Here is a 15018-nt window from a genome sequence, read left to right on the forward strand (position 1 = left end):
CCACCATCCACCGGGGACCGGCTGAGTGACCACAGTATTTTACTGTTATATGCCTACTGACCTTTATATTAGTGTGAGTAGCCATTTGGCTTATTTTAATTAAATATACCATTCCTTGCATCTTCTGCTGTGCTTAGTTTTTGGCGCACCTTACTTTTCTCCCAGATCTCAGCTGAGTGAATTTAATAAGATAAAAATGGCAATGTATGAGTTCTCACTATATATTATTGCATAGCTTGTCTTCCTGAACTGATTCCTCTTCCCCCACTCGTCAAGTAATTCTGACACATTGCACGGAGGCTGTAATTAAACTGATTATTACAAAGATTATTATTACCATGCTTGACTGAGCCGTCTTCTTGCAGGGAAAATTGCTTGAACTCTACAGCTTATATTAGTATGCTCTACATAGTTTTCTGTGTAACAGAAATCTGTCATTACAGAAATATATTGGCTTTTGTAGTTGACCTGTCCTTATGAAAATGCTAGTGGCCTGGCTGTCATTATAATGACTATGTTATTATAAATATATTTTACTATTACTTCTTGCATTTAATTTGCTTTATGCTTTTTCTAGGTTTGTCTTAGAGAAACTAGCATTTTAAACACAGCCAGGCAGCTAGCATTTTCAGAAGGAAGCCGCTCTGAATTTGCAGTGATATATGCGGTATGCAGTGCAGTTTTTCACCTTTATGATTGTGTTCTTCTATACATTCTGAGTTTTCCTTACTTAACCCTTTTTGTCTGCAAAACCAAAAATTCCCAGGAGGCTGAATCGCTTGCTAGAAGGAGAAGGGGCGCATTGAGTGTAGGAAGGGGTTACCAAACAGCGCCCAGGATTTTTTATTTTAGTGGGAATGCAGGAGAAGTCAGTTCTGGCACCTCCAGGACTGACTGTATGTAATGGCAAGGGGCACTGTGGTGTGCTGCAGGATCTATTGGTTTTCCCTGCTGCTGTATCATTTTTAGCTGGAGGGGATCTATTTCTTCAGGGGGGTATATTGTTGCTCAGGAGGTCTATTGTTGCTGGTGGGGAACCTACTGCTGCTGGGGGTGGGTCTTATAATTTCAGGGGGGTCAGTCGTTGCTGGGAGAGATCCACTGTTGAAAGAGTTGCTGGCTGTGGGAAGATCTGTTGTTGTTGCCGGGAGTCTATTATTTCTAGGGGGGGGTTTGTGGTTGGTCCATGGTTGTTGGTGGGAGGCACTATTGTTACTGGCTGTAGGGGATCTCTTTTACTGCTTTTCTTATTATCAATACCAAATTTGATTCAAATTACTTAGCACCACAAAATGATACTTGGTTCTGTATTGTCTAAAAGGGCAGTACTGGGAGGTGGGTAGGGCATGGAACCAAGGAATGGTGTTCAGAGGTGGAAAGGGGCAGAGAAAAGGGGTGACTCAGAAAGGGGGAGTTCCTGCACCTATTCTTTGAGAAAAAAAGCCCTGCAGGTGCCAATGCCTACTGACACGAGGAAATCGTGCTATATGTGCCAATTGGCTACATCATCCCACCAGGCCCCACACCAGAAAGACCCCATCTCCTCCTCAGTCACCATCATTGAGCTGTTCCTACCTGTTCCATCACCAATCTTCAGAACTTTTTTAAGTTAACAGTGCAGAACACCAAATACCTTCTACCGGTTCTTCAGCACAGCTCATTTGTCTTACTCAACCCATAGGTTTGGAAGGGAACACCATACACATGCAAATCCTCACTTCTACCATAATGCAGGCCCTGTCCCTAGGAAAGTTCTGTACCGCAGCAGCTCTAGAATAAGAAACCACCACTGAGAAGGGCATATTTGACATACACCAACATCAGACTGAAACCCTCACTGACAGCCACCATCCCTGTCCGGGAACTGGCTGCTCTTTCTTCTGTACACTGATGTTTCACAAGCACTTGAAACACCCTTGTTAAACTATACTTTGCTCCCCTCATTGCACACACTGTGATGGCACATATGAACCTACAGCAGGTAAAATAAGTATTAAACACGTCACCATTTTTTAGATAAATTTATTTCTAAAGGTGACATTAAATTTTCCTCACATGTTGGTAACAACCCATGCAATACATACATACAAAGAAACCAAAACAAAAGCAGAAAAGAAGTTATGTGTAATAAAATGGATGAAAAAGTTTTGAACACGTAAACTGAAATGTATTCAATACTTCATATAAAATCCTTTGTTGATAATGACAGCTTCAAGATGCCTCCTGTATGGAGAAACTAGTTGCATGCATTGTACAGGTGTGATTTTGACCCATTCTTTCACCCAAACAGTCTTCAAGTTTTGAAGGTTCCATGGGCTTCTTTTATGAACTCTGATATTTAGTTCTTTCCATAGATTTTCTATTGGATTCAAGTCAGATGATTTGCTGGGCCATTCTAGCAGCTTTATTTTCTTTCTTTGAAACCAATTGAGAATTTCCTTGGATTTGTGCTAGGGATCATTGTCTTGATGAAATTTCCACCCTTGTTTCATCTTCATCATCCTGGTAGATGGAAGCAGATTTTTATCAAGATTTTCTTAATGCTACATTTCTCCATTCATCCTTCCCTCAAGGATATGATGGTTGCCAGTACTGTATGCTGAAAAACAGCCCCACACCATGATGTTCCCAACTCCAAACTTCACTGTTGGTATGGGGGTGTTTTTGGGGTGATGTGTAGTGCCATTTGACCTCCAAACATTGATGTGTATTATGGCATCCAAAGAGTTCAATTTTGGTCTCATCTGACCAGACTATATTCTCCCAGTATTTCACTGGCTTGTCTAAATCTTGTGCAGCAAACTTTAAACAAGCTTCAACTTGCTTTTTCTTCAGCAATGGAGTCTTGCATGGTGAGTGTGCATACAGGCCATGGAGGTTGAGTGCATTACTTATTGTTTTCTTTAAAACAATTGTACCTGCTAATTCCAGGTCTTCCTGAAGCTCTCCACAAGTGGCCCTTGGCTCTTGTACAACTCTTCTTTGTATGTATGGATTGCGAAATAAAATTAACGTTAGTACAAAAAGTCTAAAGGACCACAACATATGGGAACTGACCTTCATTAGTGCATTTGTGTCACAATGGGGGTTATTTGCTAAAGGAAAATCCACTTTCCCAAAAAAGTGCACTTGGAAGTGCAGTCGCTGTAGATCCGAGGGGGACATGCAAGGAAAATAAAAAACAGCATTTTAACTTGCACATGATTGGATAATAAAATCAGCAGAGCTTCCACTAATTTCAGATCTACCCCTTAGATTTAGAACGACTGCATTTTCAAGTGCACTTTCAGTGCAAAGTGGATTTGCCTTTCGTAAATAACCCCCACTGTATACAATCTGTTTGTGAGTGTTATCACAAACTCAAACTATATACAAATCCATCAAAAAAAGTTTATATTTCCTGGGATCTATTTCTTTGATACCTGATGCATTTTTTGGAACAACAGTCTACCTCTTCAAACAAAGGTAATAATATCATATAATTTTTGGTGGGGATTTCCATGGAGGCATTGGACATCTCAGAGTTCCCCTTAAATGGAATTAGCAACAGCTGGAAAGGAGAAAGGGATAAAGCGGATAAACCTTTGGACTAGGTGGCCCCAAGTGTAGCAAAACAGCCTAGACTTTATTGTGAATGGGCAGGGGAACAGTGGCCCTGCAGTATGGACCAACATGGGGAAGGCTCCCCAAATTACCCCAGTTGGGAGAAAATTAAATGAAAAACATGAGATAAGAGATCAGACAAACAAAGAGAGCATGGCTATCTATGAGGTTGAGTTACTAAAGGCTAATAGACCGTGCACTCTGTAAGTGCAGTTGCTCCATAACGTAAATGAGGTAAGGCTTCACTTTGAGTACCCAATCACGTGCAAGGAAAAAAAAAATGAATTTTTGCTTGCACATGATTTGATGATGGAAGTCAGCAGATCTTCTTCTCATTTACTAAGATCTGGAGCAACTACTCTTGCAGAATGCAACTGCACTTTGAAAAGTGCACAGTCATTTTGCCTTTAGTAAGTCAACCCTTATGAGTCAGATGACTCATAGGGGTTGATTCCTAAAGGCAAATAGACTACACACTATGCACTCTGTGCTTAGTAAATGAAGGGAAGTTCTACTGACTTCCATCATCCAATCATGTGCAAGCAAAAATGCTGTTTTTTTATTTTCCTTTCACGTGATTAGATATTATTTGCAAAGTGAAGCTTTACCTAATTTTCTAAGCTTTGGAGCAACTGCATTAGCTGAGTGCAACTGCACTTTGCAAAGTGCAGAGTCTATTTTCCTTTAGTAAATCAACTTCGTAGACTTACATTAACCTCCCTGAGGGTGATCCCAAGTCTGGCTCGGGTTGGGATTTTAGTTCCATGAGCGGTAACCCCAAGCCAGACTCGGGATCGCATCGCTGGATACAGGGAGGACACAGGGAGAGTTACTTACCTTGTCCCCTGGATCCAGCGATGTCCTCCGCGCTGTGTGATCGAGATGTCCTCCACTCGATGCACACAGTGCCCGAATGCAGCCGAGCTCCGTTCCCTGCGACGTTACGGCGCACGGGAGCGGAGATCGGCGCCAAAGTACTGCAATCTTACAGATTGCAGTACTGTATAAAAAAAATACACACCCCCTTTGTCCCTAGTGGTCTGTGCAGTGCCCTGCATGCACTTTTATATTATAAATACTGTTTTTTCTGCCTGGAATTTGAAGATTGTGCATAGCAACCAGAAAGTGTCCCTTTTTCAGTGTTTTAGGATTTGATTACATTATTGAATAATTTTTATTATTATTTATTATATTATAAACTTTATCATACCCGGGATGTCTGCTAGACTTTGCTTTAAACAGATTTAAGAGAGCTATTCCTAAGAATTACAGGACTGCAATATAAAACGCCAAATTTCCATGCAAAATAATTGTACCACTTTCAGCACCTAAAACCAAAACTAATCATACCGCCAGGGAGGTTAATCCCCCTGGCGGTATTCCCGAGTCTGGTTCGGGGTGGAAGTTTTATTCCAAGAGCGGTGGTGCAGGAGGAGGTTTACTTACCTTCTCCCTTGGATCCAGCGATGTCCCCCCACTGTACGTGCGGCTCGTCCTCCGCTCGATTCATCACGGAGCCGATCTCTGTTCCCTGCGAGCGTTGCGACGCACGGGGATGGAGAACGGCGCCAAATTCAAAAAGTAAAACACACAGTATACATACAGTATAATGTAATCTTACAGATGACATTGCTGTATGTAATTATTTCACACCCCCTTTGTCCCTAGTGGTCTGCCCAGTGTCCTGCATGCAGTTTTATAATATAAAAACTGTTCTTTATGCCTGGAAACTGGAGATTGTCCATAGCAACCAAAACTGTCCCATTACATCAAAAATTGTTTTAGACCAGCTAGAAAATAGCGATAATAAATTGGAATCACTCGCAGAATTGAGCGACAGCGATTTGTGGGGAGATCCGTCATCAAATACTGAAAAGTAATGACAGTGACAATTCTGCAACTGAGCAAATTTCAGTGTTTTTGATTTGATTACATTATTGAATAATTTTTATTATTGTTATATTATTATTTGGTATAATTATTTATAGTTATTTATTATATTATAATTTATGATTTCATTTTTCAAACTTTATCATACCCGGAATGTCTGCTAGACTCTGGTTTGGACAGATTAAAGTGAGTTATTCCTAAAGCCCCGTACACACTATCAGATTGTCTGCTGGGTTTTTCCTTCAGATTTACCAAAACCATGTAGTACAAGGTCCTGCCTGATTGCATACACATTGAAACTCCTAAGGTTTGACCTCATATTATATGGTTTTGGTAAATCTGAAGGAAAAACTCAGCAGACAATCTGATAGTGTGTATGGGGCTTTAGAATTACAGGACTACAATATAAAACGCCAAATTTTCATGCAAAATAATTGTACCGCTTTCAGCACCTAAAATCTGAAATAATCATACCGCCAGGAAGGTTAAGAGAGGGTGCTGTATAACACAACCATTGCATAGCAATGCTAACCAGGAGCAAACTGCATATTGTATAATCAAATGTGATCCTGTATACTAATATAATTACAAAATATACATAGAACAAACCAAATAAACCTTCAGTACTAATTTTAAATATTTACATCAAGCTCATCTTTTTCTATATGTTTATTCCTTTTTGGGTCTGATTAGTTGTCGTGAAATGATTAGAAGTCCTTGTGTTCTTTTACATTGACACAGAATTGTTTCACAAGCTATCATTATTTGCAGTTTGTTATGTCTGGAAGCTTTTTCGTAATTGACTTTCCTTCTTTTAGGTTCACCTATGAAATTGCTCCTGTATTTGTATTGTTGGAATATGTCACGCTAAAGAAAATGAGAGAGATGATTGGCTGGCCTGGAGGCAATGGTGACGGAATATTCTCACCAGGTAAATTAATTTATTTTTATTTTTTTTCGGTAAATTACATTTTAGGACCTAAACTGTTATCTCCCCTTATTCCTTTTCATCTGCAATATATATTTCCTTTTTCAGTGTTGCAAGAGTGTAATGGGACTCTCTTTCCAGCCCATGACGGTCTATGAATTTAATTCAGAGCGATGTATACAGTCCTCAAAGCAAGCTGCACATTACCATGAGCATTAAATGTGCCGTGTAGGAAAAATAATCGAATGAGACATTTGCCTTGCAGTTCTAAATATTCTGGGTTCTACAGTGCAGCAAATAGAATCTGTAGAACCCTTGACTGCATTGTACACAGGACGGCAGTACTACTGAGCTGAAGGAACAATCAAAGGGAATGTTAATCAATTCTGTTTAAGAGAACTCTGTGCGTGCAGAGATTAGAATGCCTGGTAATTATGGGGAAGAGAGTGCCCTCTTTTATTTTATTTTTTACAAGATGTCTTATCAAATAATTCATCTTTGCTAGGCCTGTTTTGTTCTCTGTCTCTGTAGGCTCAAATTCCCCCGTCAACACATTAGCTCTGTTGTGTATTTCAGAAGCTGTTAAAAAAATCTTATTGTGTCCTTCCCCAAGATGAAATAAATGACGCAAATTTTAAATGCATGAAGCTGCATGTTGCTCCACCTGACCTTGTAAAAGGGTACTTAAATTTATTTTTTTTTGATTGGAAATTGGTATTTTATAACTTATAATAACTGCTGAAGGGACCTTTAAGGCCTGATGCACACAGGACGTTTAACCGCTTCAGCCCCGGAAGATTTTACCCCCTTCCTGACCAGAGCACTTTTTGCGATTCGGCACTGCATCACTTTAACTGACAATTGTGCGGTCGTGCGACGTGGCTCCCAAACAAAATTGGCATCCTTTTTTTTCCCCACAAATAGAGCTTTCTTTTGGGGGTATTTGATCACCCCTGCGGTTTTTATTTTTTGCGCTATAAACAAAAAAAGAGCGAAATTTTGAAAAAAAAACGCATTCTTTTTTTACATTTTGCTATAATAAATATTCCCCAAAAATATATATAAAAACTTTTTTTTCCTCAGTTTAGGCCGATATGTATTCTACATATTTTTGGTAAAATAAAATCGCAATAAGCATTTATTGATTAGTTTGCGCAAAAGTTATAGCGTTCACAAAATAGGGGATCGTTTTATGCCATTTTTATTAATAATTTTTTTTTTTTTTTTACTAGTAATGGCGGCAATCAGTGATTTTTATCGTGACTGCGACATTATGGCGGACATATCGAACATTTTTGACACATTTTTGGGACCATAGTCATTTATACAGCAATCAGTGCTATACAAATGCACTGATTCCCGTGTAAATGACACTGGCATTTAAGGGGTTAACAACTAGGGGGCAGTGTAAGGGTTAAGTGTGTTTTGGGGAGTGTTTCTAACTGTGGGGGTGGTGTGGCTACACATGACATGTCACTGATCTCTGCTTCCGATCACAGGGAGCAGAGATCAGTGACATTGTCACTAGGCAGATCGGGGAGATGTTTGTTTACATTAGCATCTCCCCGTTCTTCCTCTCCGTGAGGCAATTGCGGGTATCCCTGCGGCGATCGAGTCCGCAGGACCTGCGACCCGACTCATGGAGGTCCCGGCCAGCGCGCACGCAATGGCACGGCGGCAAATTTAAAGGGACGTACAAGTACGCCCATTTGCCCAGCCGTGCCATTCTGCCAACATACATCGGCGTGCGCCAGTCGGGAATCGGTTAAAAAACACCAGCACTTCTGCCAGGAAAAAGCAACGTTAAAAAGAAGCTGCATTTTTTAATAGCGTTAATGGGTGTTTATGGGTGTTATTCCGCATTTTTGCAGTTAGCATTTTTTGTATTTTTTTCAGTAAAAACATTCCCTATAATGTAAAAACGCCTCAAAATGTCAAATGTGGCCAAATGCGGCTAAAAGCTTGTTACAGCGTTTAGCCGTATTTATCAGCGCTTTTTGGCATTTTGTGTTTTTACAGCTCAACAGCCTCTGCTCCTGGACGCACAGGCTGTCGTTTTTTCTACTGTCCCTAAACACTTATGCTTCCGAAGGCCTCCAAAAGTTTATGTGTGCATGGACACATAGGCTAACATGGAGGGGCATTTAGAGGCAATAAAAAAAAAACATCAGAAGCCCCTAACAGCCCCTTACTATTTTTCGCCATCCCTGTCCCATTGCAGAAATTTCCCTTCATTTCCTGCCCCATAGTTAAACAGCAAGTGAAAGGAAATCCCTGTAAATTAAGGGAATCCCCCTAAGGCCCTCAGAACTAGTGTCCCCACTGGAAAATGTCAGGGCGGGTCTTAAACAGGAAGGGGTGTGGCCATGACACGAAGAGGTGGGTCACATTTAAATTAGGGGGTGCACAAGTTTAGTTTGGCCTAGGGTAGCTCAAATCTAAATGTCCCAAGATCCCCAGAACTAGTTTCCCCATCGGAAAATTTCTCCTCTGTTATTTTTCAGGGGACAACCCAAAATTTGGGCATTTTTTTACTTTGACTTTCAGTGATAATGTTAAACAGGACAAATTGAGAGGGTGAATCTCCCTAATAAGGCACATACAGCAATAAAAAAACAGACAGGGGTTCTAATACATCTCCACTCAATATTGGGCTCATTGGGTCATTCAGATGTTCCATTTCTTATCCTGACTAGTAACCATTCCTTCATCTGAATGTTATTTGACAAGAAAATCCCCGTCCTTCAGAGTTCCTTCAGTTGAATAGATATTGTTACAACTCTCACACTTCTTGCAATCTTTACCTGAGAAAAAAAAAATTTTCTGTATAATTTGAAAATAGTTTTTTCTGAGGGCAGGAGATACAACTAAAACTGAGGACCAGCCACAGTATTTCTCACCCATAACTGATGTCCCAGTTCCTGTACGTTCAGAAGTTCAACATGCACAGTTTGAGATGCATTTTACTGTCAAATATTGTACTGATTGTCATATTGCAAATAATTATGCATCTCTGTACTTGATCTGTTATACCTGATTTATGTTTTTGTGATTTTGTGATCCTCTTTCTATAAATAAAAAACTGTCAGATTGTAAATTCTATGGGGTTGATTTACTAAAGGCAAATAGACTTTGCACTTTGCAAAGTGCACTTGGATTCTGCAAGTGTAGCTGCTACAAAGCTTAGTAAATGAGGCAAATCTTCACTTTGCAAAGAATACCCAATCACGTGCAAGGAAAATAAAAAAAAACAGCATTTTTGCTTGCGCATGATTGGATGATAGAAGTCAGCAGAGCTTCTGCTCATTTACTAAGCTCTGGAACAATTGCACTTACAGGGTGCAACTGCACTTTGCAAAGTTCAGTCCATTTGCCTTTAGTAAATCAAACCCCTTTGTGTCCCCATGGAGAATATTTCTCATCTATTCCTGTTCTGACACCTGTCACGTGGATAGGGAGTGGGGGGGAAATTTCTTCCTGTGTTCCCAGTGTTGGGATGTTCTTATTTCCATGTCTGTGGGGTTGAAAATCAGAAAAAGAAGGAGGAAAAAACATACAACCTAACCCAAGAGAACCAGATCGCAGGAGTAGATTGGGCAAATGGCCTGCAAAGCCCATTTTCAATTATTCGCTTATTACTATTACCAGTTGATGCTTCGTATGAGGTCGATTTTTGAAGTCTCTGATCTTCTATTTCAATTTTTATGTTGCTCTCTATGCAAACATTTCCTCTGAATTACGCAGTAACATTTTGCTCTCAGATGTAAGCAGATGATGTCCTGAGGACACCCCCCTATCATCCATATTGCTCAGTCATCTGTGTTCCTGAGAGTTCTTCAGAATATCAACTGAGCACCAATTACATGCATTTGAATATGTATGCCTGCAGGTCAGGCAAGATGGCAGTGCAATCAAACACTATTAATCAGGGGTAGCTACTTCTCCATCCCCACCAGCAACGTGTGGCATCATATTCAGATAACGTGAGTCGTGATATGGAAGCCAAAAAGGAGTTTTATAATTAGAACAGCTGAATTTAGAGCAGACTCCGTCTACGCTAGATATTCATTCAGTGTGACTTCTCTACTATTACAATACTATTTATCTTAATATTACGTCAAGACAAATAAATTATTCAGTCACTTAACAAGAACTGGGCATAGAGAAACAGCTACAAAACCAAACAAACCACTCACCCGTAATATCTGTGAACGAAACAGGAAATGTTTGGAGATGGAGCTTGCGTATCATGAAACCTTACACTATATTGCCAAAAAGTATTGGGACGCCTGCCAGTCTAAGCCCCTGTACACACGGTTGGAGATTTCCACAACCAAATCCGTCGGATTTTGCCCATCAGATTTTGTCCGTCAGATCTTGTCCGAAACTGTTGCATACACACGGTCGGACAAAGTTGGCGAAAAAATCCGATCTTTCAGAACGTGAGGACGCAATTTCGTTACGATGGGACTACATTCAGGCTAGTAGCCAATAGCAAAGATGTAGGAATTTGATCTGAGCATGCGTGGCACTTGGTCCGATCAAAATTCTCTACACATGATCGGAGTATGTCCGATCGGCCCAGTTGGTCGGGAAATATTTCCAACATGTTGGAAAATTGGGTCCGATGGATATTGCGACGGAATCAGTCTGATGCATACCACACACAGTCGGATTATCCGACAACACGGTCCGATAGGACACATTCCGACGGATTCTCCGACCGTGTGTACAAGGGCTTAGCCAGTAGGGTTCAATATTGAGTTGGCCCACCTTTGCAGTTAGAACAGCTTCAAATCTTCTGGGAAGGCTGCCCACAAGGTTTAGGAGTGTCTATGGGAATGTTTGACCATTCTTCCAGAAGCACATTTGTGAGGTCAGTCACTGATGTGGACAAGAAGGCCTGGCTCGCAGTCTCCACTCTAATTCATCCCAAAGATGTTCTATCGGGATGAGGTCAGGACTGCAGGCTAGTCAAGGTCCTTCACCCCAAACTTTTTAGACCTGTAAATGTAGTCAGATGAAGAAAACCTTTTTTAAAAAGCTCAATAGCTCTGATAAGATGGCTCCTGCATAGCAAGGCTTCCTTCAATGAGCATCCTTTCTTCTATGAGTACTCAGTCCATAAAAGTACAGAAAGATACACCAAACCAAAATTGGATAAAAGAGTCCAAGATAACTTTAATTGTTGATAAAAAAAGTCATAGAAAAACATCCAACACATTTCTCGCCAATATCACTCCCCCTTCCTCCAGGCTACAAAGGAATAGCAAAAAATATAGTCATAATGATGAAAATTGTGTCGAGCTATGTATAGATTGTATATCACAAAATCTAGAACATCCGATATTAACAACAGACTTGTCACATGTTGTCTTGATTGAATTATAGAATTTTAAAAGATGCAAGTGATATACATAGTAAAACATCCAGTAAATAAAATTAATATATAAAGTAAACTGAAATTGTGATGTAATGTAATGTATGTTTCCATCATATATTGCCTTTCTTTATTGGATGTTTCTAGGTATTTTGCTTGCATCTTTTAACATTCTATACTTTAATCAAGACAACTGAAGTTCACGTCTGTAATGTGATTTTCTAGATTTTGTGGTATATATTCATGTGCATTTCTAGACATAATTTGTCATCATTATGACTATGCCTTTGTGCATATTCTTGTAGCCCTGATGAAGGGGGAGTTGTGTTGCCCCTAAAATGCATTGGCTGTTTTTATATGACTTTTTTATTAACCACTTACCGACCACCGCATGTACATTTACGTCAGCAGAATGGCACGGCTGGGCAAATGGGAGTACAGGTACGTTCCTTTGAATTTGCCACCGTGTGGTCACGTGCACGCCACCGGAGGCGTGCAGGCGACCTTGCTGGGAGCTCCGTGAGTAGGATCGCGGGTCTGTGGGGATACCTGTGATCGCTTCATGGAGTTGAAGAATGGGGAGATGCTAATGTAAACAAGCATCTCCCCGTTCTGCCTAGTGACACTGTCACTGATCATAGCTCCCTGTGATCGGGAGCTATGATCAGTGATGTGTCACACATAGCCCCCCCCCAACAGTTAGAATCACTCCCCAGGACACACTTAACCCCTTCCTAGCCAGTGTCATTTTTACAGTAATCAGTGCAATTGTATAGCACTGATCGCTGTAAAAATGACAGTGGTCCCAAAAATGTGTCAAAATTGTCCAACATGTTCGCCATAATGTCACAGTCCCGATAAAACCGCATATCGCTGCCATTACTAGTAAAAAAATAATAATAATTAAAATGGCATAAAACAAACCCCTATTTTGTAGACGCTATAACTTTTGCACAAACTAATCAATAAACGCTTATTGCGATTTTTTTTACCAAAAATGTGTAGAAGAATACATATCGGCCTAAACTGAGGATTATTTGGGGATATTTATTATAGCAAAAAGTAAAAAATAATGTGTTTTTTTTTTTTTTCAAAATTGTCGTTCTATTGTTGTTTATAGTGCAAAAAATAAAAACCACAGAGGTGATCAAATACCACCAAAAGAAAACTCTATTTGTGGGAAAAAAAGGACAATTTTGTCTGGGAGCCATGTTGCACAACCGCGCAATTGTCAGTTAAAGCGGCGCAGTGCCTAATCCCAAAATGTGCTCTGGTCTTTGGCCAGCAAAATGGTTCGGGGCTTAAGTAGTTAACAATTATAATGATCATACAGGAAAATGAAAAATGCCTTTGTGTTATGTACATGATAACTAACAAGTATTTAAGATTTTTGTATACTTACTAGAATTTCCATTGTAGCATGCAAAACAAGAAAAGTGTTGTAAATATGCATAGACTATTGGAAATTCATAATGGGGGAGATTTACTAAAACTGGAGTATGCAAGATCTGGTGCAGCTTTGAATAGAAACCAATCAACTTTAAGGTTTTATTGTCAAAGCCAAATAGAACAAGCTGAAGTTAGAAGTTGATTGGCTACCATGTACAGCTACACCAGATTCTGAGTGCTTCAGTTTCCCCCTTATATGTCTAAATGTTTATGAACACCTGACCATCATACATATTTGAGCTTGTTGAGAATCTCGTTCCAAATCCATTGGCATCAATATGAATTTGGACCCCCTTTGTGGCTATAGCAGCCTCTACTCTTCTGGGAGGGATTTCCACAAAAGTGTGTCTCTTTAACCAAAAGAGCAATTGTGAGGTCTGGTACTCATGTTGTGCAAGAACACTTGGATTGCAATTGTTTTTCCAATTCACCACAAACATGGATTGCTTTTTGTATTCCAATTCATCCCAAAGGTGTCATTAGGGTTGATGTCATGCCTCTTTGCAGGCCATTCGTGTTCCTTCTCAACAAACGTATTAAACCATGTATTTTATGGAGCTGGTTTGTACACAGAGCACAGTTATGCTGGAAAATAAAATGACCTTATAGAAAGCTGTTGCCACAAGGTTGGAGGTGCCTAATTATCTAAAGTGTCTTTGTATGTTGTACCATTAGCAGTTCTCTTCATTAAAATAAATAAGAGGCATGCCCACATACTGGCCATTAAGGTAGGTGTGATGGTCAGGTATCCACAAGCGTTTGGCTATATGGTGTTTGGGGAGCGAGGAGCAGAATAAATGGCTCCAATGTATGACCTTGTTCATTCGAGCTTACAGCAGAAAGTGAAATATTCCTGAACATCAATTTGTTGAAGAATGTACTGACAATTCAATGGAAAAGTAACAATGTATTACTGTGGACTCCAGGTGGTGCCATATCTAACTTGTATGCTATGTTGATTGCACGTTTCAAGATGTTCCCAGAAGTTAAAGAGAAAGGAATGTCTGCAATCCCGAGACTGGTTGCCTTCACATCAGAACAGGTATGTCTCTTTATTTATATCATTAGTGTTATAAAGCAAATAGGCACTTTTTCAGTTCAATTTTGACTTAAATGTTCCCTGAGTGTCCCTGTGTGCCTTTTCTTCTGTGCTTGCTGGCACTTCCAGTTCACACATCTCCTCTGGTCAATCGACTGATTTCTGCAATCCATGGATTTTAGATTAGGCATATTGAAGTAAGTTATGAAGAAGGGCTAATAGTATGGTGGTAGATCCACCCTACTATACACCATAAAATTACTTCCCATAAAAGAAAAATTACATCACTTCTCTCTTAAGTATGCACCTCCATTAATTCAGAGGAGGAGTAACGGAAGAGGTTTCTCTGAGATGTTGGGGTTTTTAAAACAGCCTCAGGGAAGAAAGTTTTACATGTGTGCATGCATGCACAATTTTTCCCTAGCTATTTTACAGGGATTGCATGAGAAATTAAATAAATGGTTTATTCTGCTTTAAATACCCCTAAACACTACTAACTGGCCATATATTATACACATTTCTTTCCTTCAACCATGGGTTGAAGAAAAGAAAATCAATCGATTCCCCTATAAGCACAGTCATTGTTGATGGGTGAATCCCTCCCGCTGTGCTATTGTAACAGAGGGAGGCTTCCCTGCCATCAGACTACAAAATTTACTGCTGCCGGCTATAGCCAGCGGAAGTGATTGTACAAATAAAAACATCAGGCTGGGTGTAATTCCTCCCCAA

The 15018-nt window shown here is 40.0% G+C and overlaps 1 protein-coding gene across 1 annotated transcript in view; it reads left to right on the forward strand.

Moving 5' to 3' along the window:
• GAD2 (glutamate decarboxylase 2) overlaps positions 1-15018 on the forward strand; it is a 161533-nt gene that overhangs the window by 80586 nt on the left and 65929 nt on the right. Inside the window, exons 6-7 of the mRNA XM_077490993.1 lie at positions 6312-6424; positions 14177-14292. Of these exons, the coding sequence (XP_077347119.1) occupies positions 6312-6424; positions 14177-14292 (229 nt within the window). The remainder of the gene's footprint in view (positions 1-6311; positions 6425-14176; positions 14293-15018) is intronic.

Source organism: Lithobates pipiens, unplaced genomic scaffold (assembly GCF_037356315.1).
Source record: "Lithobates pipiens isolate NorthernLeopardFrog02 unplaced genomic scaffold, aLitPip1_a1.2 Scaffold_19, whole genome shotgun sequence".
Lineage (NCBI taxonomy): Eukaryota > Metazoa > Chordata > Amphibia > Anura > Ranidae > Lithobates > Lithobates pipiens.